This window comes from Macrotis lagotis, chromosome 6 (genome assembly GCF_037893015.1).
Source record: "Macrotis lagotis isolate mMagLag1 chromosome 6, bilby.v1.9.chrom.fasta, whole genome shotgun sequence".
Taxonomy (NCBI): domain Eukaryota; kingdom Metazoa; phylum Chordata; class Mammalia; order Peramelemorphia; family Peramelidae; genus Macrotis; species Macrotis lagotis.
In genome coordinates, this window is record NC_133663.1 from 45665902 (window position 1) to 45674784 (window position 8883).

Genomic DNA, 8883 nt, shown 5'->3' on the forward strand with positions numbered 1-8883 from the left:
TAATGTTTGTCCTTCATTTTTCAAAGAAGACCAGGACATGGGGGAGGTGATGCCATGACAACAAGCACGTGAATTGGATTTGAGTGAGGGGGCCTGTGCTAAGTCATCACTCTCACTTTCTCCTCCAAAGCCATCTGGATCCAGTGGCCAGATATGAAACAGGACTGGAGATGGCCCTGGATGCAAGGCAATCGGGGTTAAGTGACTTGCCCAAGGTCACAGGACTAGTTAAGTGGCAAGTGTCTGAGGCTGGATTCAAATTCTCATTCTCCTGAATCCAGGGACAGTGTTCTATCTACCACACCTCCTAAGCTGCCCTTACATATAAAGTTTAAGACTTGGAGGAATGTCTAAAAATGCTTTTAAGATAAATTACAAATAATCTTCCCCATGCATAAAGGGAGATGGTCCACTAAAGTTTTACTTTTTTTGTACACATTTGAGATTGATGAAAATTTTTTTCTAAAATAAGCTAATTAAAATAATCTCATTGTTTATTGATGATTTAAGATTTTTATTAACCAGAAGGCAGAAAGAAATATAGTTCCTAAGACTTGGTTTCAAATTTTACAAACGAAGCAATATGCAAATATTTTTAACCTAATCCTGCTTAAGACCACAAGTTTCCATTTGGGAATCAGGGATTGTTCAGTTGGACTTGAGTCATGAGAAGCCTGGACTATCCATTCTGCTTCTGCCAACTGTCTAGCTGTTCCCTAGGGCAGATTATGTGCCCTCTCTTAAGCCTCTAGCTTTATCTGTAAGAGGACTACTACCACCACCTCTTCATAGGAGTTCTCAGGGTGGTTGGGAGGCTCTCACAACTTTACATTGATACAGAAATATAATCACTACTTAAAGCTATGGCAGAGAAATGGTGACTGCAAAACTTAAATCCATCAGGCAGCGTAGCTGTAAATACTAATTCTCCCCAAAACCAGGAAAAAAACCAAGAACGTACCTACCCGGAGAGGAGAAACATTAAAGTGGCCTCCAATAGTAAGTGGCAAGTTAAAAAGTTCAGGCATGCTCTTTGAGAAACTTAAAAAATAGTACCAACCAGACAAAAGAGAGGCAGGATTTTAACCTGAGGACAGCTGGGGAGCTCAGCCACCCAAGAAGCAGTTTTGAAGAAAATGACTTTGGTGAGCAGTTGTCCTGATGTGGACAAAGTATCTGATATTACCTGAGGAATCTTTACAAATCTTTAGTGTGTACAAGTTAAAGCCCACCATGAAAAGTCTTAAAAAAGCAACAGAAGCTGTATGCTGGGAACTTTTACCTCAGGCAAGGCTAGAAACATCAAGTTGTCCAATTCAAGGAATAGTAAGTAACTATTATGTGCAACTTACTCAATTTATTATAACCTTATTAATGAGGCAATGTAAAGATTTAAATTATTAATCGGATTGGTCTTGTCTGAATTATAGAAAAAAAATGTGAAGACATGCAAATTGGGCAGGTTTTGCTAGGTAGATTTGCCCTTGCCCACAATTTTGAAAACATTATCCATTATTCAAGATTCACAGGAGCTAGACAAAAGCTGTCATTTTCATATAGGTTCGTAAAGTAAAAAATTTGCTCTTCCAACAAATCATTTTTTAAAAAGGTAGCAACAAAAGAAGTACGGAGTCAACATTATTCAGAAGTTCATCAACTGATAGATACCCAGACCAGGGAAATGCAGCCGGTGACCAGCATCAGCAGAAAGCCCATGGTTAAACTAAAACTACCAGGTTGCTATATTGCATTAGAAGTAGTAGATGCTCCTTATGGGACTGACTACAAACCCTACTTTTTAATTCAATCTTTTCTTCTGCATCACTTTTAGGAACATAAGAGTCAAGATTTATTAACCATTTCCCTTGTAAGGAAAATAATTCATCTTGGCCTCCATTCCTATCTGGTCTTTTGGTTACTGAACACAGACATAAAGCAGTCATTTGCTATGGATCAGAGCAGGCTGCCTAGTTACTTCTAATCTTCTGGTTCAGCAAAAAGCAGGCTAGCCTTCATTCCAAAGGAACAAGTTCCAGATTCACTAAGCCTACTCCTATTTAGTATCATTATTTTCAGATGATCCTTACCCACTTGAGGAACACTTGAGGAAGAATTAATATCCCCTTTAATCTCAGGACAGTCTATGCAAATAGTTTGCTACCAGGACTTATTCAATTCAACCAACTCTCCTTTACAAAGAACCTGGAGTTAAAAATACATGGTTTATCTCTTCCTTTTGAATAAAGAGATACATACCTACTTTCCCCCCCTTAGTGTTCTAATCATTTAGGCCCTAAGTCCCACTGAATTTAGAATCTATTAAGCAAAAGGGGTGTTGCCACTCACTGCCCCCTGGAAAAGCCATGATCTTTGATTTCATTTAGTGCTGGCAGAATGCCCAACAAATAGGGTGAGTTGTTTTTTTTTGGGGGGGGGGGCAGATCACTAAACATCTGAAATTCTATGCATGCTGAATCTTGGCTAATTATTCATGAGCAGTAACATGCATTCTCTCTAAGAACTCAGAAGAGGGTGGAGATATCTTTAGTGCTTGATAGTGATCAGCCATATAATTTAGGGTCAAAGTTCTATGTGAGCTAATATAAACAAGTATGGATGAGCAATGCTCCCACATAATACAAGAAATCTTAACATGCAGTTTCTCTTTTTTTCTCCTTTCAAAGGAGTAGTAACTCCACTAAAATTTCTGTTTACTTCAGATATAGAAATTCCGGTAGACCTCAAAGCAAAGAAGAAGACAGACAATCTCAATTCTACTTCATGACAAACAGTTGCTGAATCTTTTTAAAATGTGGCACTAAGCAATGGAGATCTAAATCAAAATATTAACCTCTCCAAGTACAATGAAGTCAATCTTCCGAGTGCCAAGATCTAACAGCCCAGGCTTATAGAATTGAGGGATATGTGCCATGAAGGGATCCTTACAATCAGGTTTTCAACAGTCTTACTTCTGCAGTTGACAGTTCACAATTGCTGCCATTCATTAGAGTTCCTGGAATGTAGCTTGAAGAGCTCACATTGGTCAGCTATCTCTGGAAAAAGATCTGTGCTCTGTTCCTTTTCCAATAGGTCAGTTTAAGATTTTGCATCTTCCCAACCCCCCTTACAAAAAAAAAAGGAGTCTTTCAAACATTAAGAAACTCGCTAGCAATAACCATCCAACTCTGTTCCCAAATTCTGATAAGACCTACTTCAAGCTGGCATCATATAGCATTCTACAATTCAAGTTTTTAAAAAAGAGACTCCTTACATTTTAGACAGATCGTAACTAATTGTGCTGTCTTACCAAAACTGCCCCAACCATCTAAATTGCAGTATACATATACTGTGTCTACTACATCATTAGCAAAAAAAAAAAAAAAAAAAAAAAAAAAAAAAAAAAGCTAAATGTAATGAACTATAACAGACCTCCTAGGACATACTAGAATACACTGTTTTATTATCTTGTATCTGGCTAGGTGTCAATAGTTTAGTCACTCAGGTTCCTCTGAGGTAGTGTGGTCTAGAGAATAAAAAAGGTCAGGCCTCAGACTCTGGACAACCTAGATTAGCTATGTGACCACTGGCAAATCACAGTAACCTCTCAATGCCCACAGGCAATTCTCCAAGACTAAGGAAATTGTACTGAGTTATCAAATTGCAACAGAAGAGGAAGTTCCACACCAGGAGTACCTCACAACTGTAAGGAAAGATAGTAAAACTTGTTTAATGCAAACATGCTGTGGTAGGACTTGCTATAAAGTTTGGTTTAGGTAAAGATTATCAGCCCCCAATTATTTTATCTATTTCTCCTCCCTTAAAATCCTTACTATTTTCAAACAAATGTTTCCCATAGGCCCTCAAGGTTTTAGGTAGCTTACAGAAACCACAAAAAAATTAAGATGCTAACCCTACCTACGGTAAATATCTACTGAAATTTTTACAAAGGCATAATTATTCACTTCTCCCTATATCTATCCATTTTTGATATAGAAGTGACAAATTACAGTCCATGAAATTTTAAAATTATACATTCCACATATGGAAGTCATAAAATTTTCTCAAAAACATTATGCCAAAAATTAAACTCGAAAACACTCCTCCTACTTTATATTTTACAAACCACCCCCAACTCCTGTCAGTTCTAACCTACTAAATGGATTTATTCCTTCACCAGGGTACGTGTTGGTACAATAATATATTCAAATGTGTTAGATTACAAACTTTACTAAAATTTTTAACATTGAATTTAAAATTCAGAGACTAAAATAATGGCTGAAATTTGGAATGCACATAATTCCTAGTTGTTCCAAGAATCACTAAATGAAAATCCAATTAGTGGGGGGGGGGGGGGAAAGAGCAAAGTGTCAGCTATATTTTAAAATACACATGTAGCAAAATTACAGGGCCTTCCTGTCTATAAATTAGAAACACTTATGTTGGTTTAAATGATAGTGAGTGGCACTAATATAGTTTCTGAAATACAATCCAGATAAACAAAGAGTTTATTTTTGCAACACTTCAGAGTTTTAAGTATTCAGTTTATCTTTATGCTTGATGAGAATTTTTTTAAAATGTCTGATAAAAGATATTTTAAGAGGAGGGAAGGAAGGATAGGTGAAATAAACTCAGACCACATAGTATATACTAAAGAATAAATTCTCGAGTTGCCTTACTCATGTGTGGATCTTTGACTCATCATTCATAAAACTAAATTTGAGGGATATCATTATAAAGCCTGCTATATCAAAAGAGGGAGTGAGGCAGAGCAAAATAAAGGGTTTTTTTTGCCTCAGTTATGTGCTAAAAAAAATGGTTTAATCCACCTGTCTCCTCTTAGGCTGATCAGTGGGATGTGAGCAGAAGCAAACAGGTGCCAAAATGATCAAGCATCTCTCACAAAGAAATGACTGATTGGTAGCAACCCACAAGGAATGATGGTAACCAGTTGTTACCAGGAAACTGAGTCCCTAAACCTGGCATTTCTGGTCTGTGAGACTATCAAAAGTAGTCATGTTACTGTTGGTTTAATCCACCAGTGCCGCTACTTTGTGTTCAGACTTTCCTAAGGACGAAACTGAGGATTTTGGAATACTTGTACTTGGAATATAAATAAAGCTGATCTTAGAAATGAATTTCTGCCTCTTCATACTTTATGAGACTGGGCTATGTTAGTTAGCAAGGAAATCGAAGACGCTATAACTGCATAGAGGCAAATGGAGAGAAGAATGGGAAAGGGCTAAGAGGAAACACGGGGAAGAGAAAGCTTAAAAAAAAATCGCAAAATCTGTGTTCCTCCACACACCGCAATATCCTAGAGAAATCCTCTGGAAGTGACTCAAGCGTCTGACAGAGTCCTATCTTTTCTGGTCCTCAAGTTCCTGCGAACTGACAGTTTGTAACCGTCATCCAGTCTTTAAAAAATGTCACTTGTAAAGCAGCCTGCGCTTTTCATTTTCGCTCGGAAGAAGGCTGCTTCCTGCGCCGGCGGCGGCCGCCAGCCCCGGCCGCGGTCAGCGGGGCGCCCCCCGGGCCCCTCCGACGCGGCCCCCCGCCCCCCCCCGGGGCCGGGCGCCTCCTGCAGGCCGCGGCCCCCCGCGCCCCCCGCCCGGCCGCCGGGCCCCGCGCGCGTACCTGTCCTCCTCGCCATCCACGGGAATGGCGATGCCGAACACGGAGCTGGCCAGGCTGTTCATGGGCGTGGAGGCCAGCGGGTCCTGGCCGTCGGCGAGCAGGGCGAGCGGCGGCTGAGGTAGGGGTTCCGACTTTCTGCGCGTCTCGTCGGCCGGCGCGTGGCCGGCGGCGGCCTGGGGCAGGCTGGCCGGGGCCGGCGGCGCGCCGGGCTCCGCGGCCCGCGGCGCCGGGTAGTCGGCCGGGCCCGGGCGGCCCGCGGCGTAGGCGCCGAAGGGCGGCGGCGGGGTCCCGGGCGGGGGCTGGGCCGGGCCGCCGTCGCCGCCCGGGTCGGGGCCCTGCGCGGCCTGCGCCGAGGAGCCGCCGGTGGCGCCCAGGCCGCTGTCGCGCTCGGGGCCGGGCTCCGGGGCGGCGCCGTGGCGGATGCAGTCCCCGGTGCGGCTCAGCGCGGCGCCGTCCGCGTCGTAGTACTCGGTGCACGTCCAGCGGCCGCGCCGGTAGGGCTCGCCCGAGCCGTGGTCCAGCTTGATGACCCGAAAGCGCGAGCCGCAGGCGGCGGCGGCGGCCGAGGAGGCCGAGGAGGAGGCGGCGGCGGCGGCGGCCGCGGGGGCCGAGGCCGAGCCGTGCGGGGGCCCCGCCGCGCCCCGGCCGCCCCCCGCCGCCGCCCCCGCCCCCGCCGCCGGCCGGCCGTCCGGGAGCGGGTTGGGCGACGCGGCGCCGGGCGTGTCGGCCTCGCCGGCCGCGCTCAGGGTCTCCTCCGAGGAGCTGCGCTCGCAGGCGCCCTCCGGCCCGTAGTCCGTGGCCCGCGACGCGTCCAAGATGTCGGACGACACGTCCTCGGTGCGCGACTCGTCGGGGTCGTCCAGGCTCTCCGTGTCCTCCGCGGCGCCGCTGGCCACCTGCGCCGAGGTCACGCTGGTGATCTGGAAGCAGCTCTTCTTCTTGGCCGGCATCTTGGACATGGCGGGGCCGCGGGCGCGTCAGGGGCAGGGCCGGGCCGGGCCGGGCGGCGGGCGCATCCCCTCGCGGGCCGCGGCTGCTGCGGGGCGCTGCGCCCCTCCCCCCGGCGGCGCGGCGGCGGCTCTAGCCGGAGCCCCGCAGGGCCATGCCGGCCCGCGGGCCTGCAGCCGAGGCGGGCGCTCGGGGCGGCCGGAACTGCCGGGGCTCAAACCGCTGCGGCCGCGGCCCCGGCGGCGGCTCCCTGCGCTCGGCCAAGATGGGGCCGGGGCGGCCGCGCCAGGGATGCTGGGAGGAGCGGCGGCGCCGCCGGGGCCGGGCCCGTGCGCGGCCGCGTCGTCGTGGTCGCCGCCGCCTGCGAGGGGCCGCCGCCGGGGAAGGAGGCGGAGGAGGAGGACGAGGACAGGAGAGCGGGAGAAGAGCCGCCGCCGCCGCCGCCGCCCGAGCCGCCGCTGACACCGCCGCCGCCGCCGCCGCCGCGCCTCGGCCGCCGCTGCCCCGTGACGCGCCGGCGTCGTGACGTCAGCGCCCCGCCCCCGCCGGCCGGCTTCCTGCGGCGCCCACCGAGGCTTCGCGTGGAGCGGGCGGGGCCGGGGCGGGGGCGGGGCCGGAGGGGGCGGGGCCGGGCCGGAGGGGGCGGGGCCGGGCCGGCCGGGCCGCCGCCCCGCCCCCCCGCATCTCCGCGCCGGGCACGGAGCCGGGCACGGAGCCCCAGCCTCCTGGGCCGCGTGGCGTGGCGTGACCCGGGAGGGAGGCCCTTCCGGCCCCGACCGCAAACGGCGGGGGGCGTCGGCCGCGCGCGTGGCTGCACCCCCCCCCCCCGCCGGACACGCGCACACCCACCTCGCAGACCCCTCCCAAACGGCCCCGTTACAGGCCGGACACACGCTGCCGCTGCGCGCCCCCACAGCGCGGGCGCACACACGCGCGCACACACGCGCACAGACACACGCGCGCACACACACGCACACGCACACAATGCACACACACAGACACAGAAGCGCACACAGACACACATGCACACACGGGCACACATAGACACATGCACACACAGACACACACGCACACACAGACACACACATGCACACACACAGACACAGACACACGCGCACACACATGCACACACATGGGCACACACAGACACATGAACACACAGACACACATGCGCACACACAGACACAGACACACGTGCACGCACACACAGACACACACATGTGCACACAGACACACCGACACAAATGCACACGCACACAGACACAGACACACAGACACACGCACACACACACAGACACAGACACACACGCACAGACATACACAGACACAGACAGACACACAGACACAGACATACACACACAGACACACACAGTCTTACCTACACACAGACACACACATAGATACACACACATTCACACAGACACAGACATACACACACAAGGCACACAGGGACACATACACACAGACACACACACACTTACAGAGACATGCACACAGAAACACAGACGTACACAGAAACACTTACACAGACACACACTCTTAGACACACACAATCTTACATACACACAGACACAAAGATAGACACACAAACAGACACACATATACTCACACAGACACACAGACATACAGAGACACACACTAACACAGACACACAGACACACACTTACACAGACACACACATACAGACAGACACACAGACACACACACTCTTACACAGACATACACACATACACTCACACAGACACACACAGACACACACTAACACACAGACACACATTTACACAGACACACACAGACATACACACAGACATACACACACTTACACAGACATACACACTCACACAGACATACAAGCACACACAGACACACACACTCTTACACACACACACACACACACACACACACACACAGTCTTGGCCCGTTTTTCCCTTGTGGGCTCTTCACTGCCTCTTGACAGCCTGGCAGACACCCGGCAAGCCCGGGGTCTCTGGCTCCCACGGCCCCTGCATGATACCACAGGACAGTCTCAGGCTGCTCAGTCTCCCACTGCTCGAGGGAGGGTCCTCACAATCCAGAAGCAGACCCAACAGCTTTTAAAAACCACCCCCAAACCTTTGTGGAGTCCAATGCTTCTTTTTCAGAGGTAGAAAAGGGAGCATTATCTTGTGCATTTTAGATATTTTCAAAGTCTCTTTGAAACTGTTTTCCTTCCAAATCTCCTGAGAACCGTGCACCGAAGCTTAGTTGGACCTGGCCGTCCTCTTCTGTAGACTTGAAGCCTCTGGACCATTTCAATTCAGA

General features: G+C 49.7%; 1 protein-coding gene across 6 annotated transcripts in view; it reads right to left on the bottom strand.

Annotated features, from left to right (window-relative positions):
* Positions 1 to 6687, bottom strand: part of TSC22D2 (TSC22 domain family member 2) — a 51227-nt gene extending 44540 nt beyond the window's left edge. For 3 of the 6 annotated variants that reach the window (XR_012469345.1, XM_074191081.1, XM_074191080.1), the window contains exon 1: positions 5635 to 6687. Coding sequence is in view for 4 of the 6 variants with exons in the window: in XM_074191081.1 (XP_074047182.1) it covers positions 5635 to 6593 (959 nt within the window). In the remaining 2 variants the exon portion in view is untranslated. Of the gene's footprint in view, positions 1 to 5305; positions 5498 to 5634 lie in introns of those variants that run through there. The other 3 variants (XR_012469346.1, XM_074191078.1, XM_074191079.1) reach the window with 3 other exon arrangements.
* Between the last annotated feature and the right edge of the window lie 2196 nt (positions 6688 to 8883).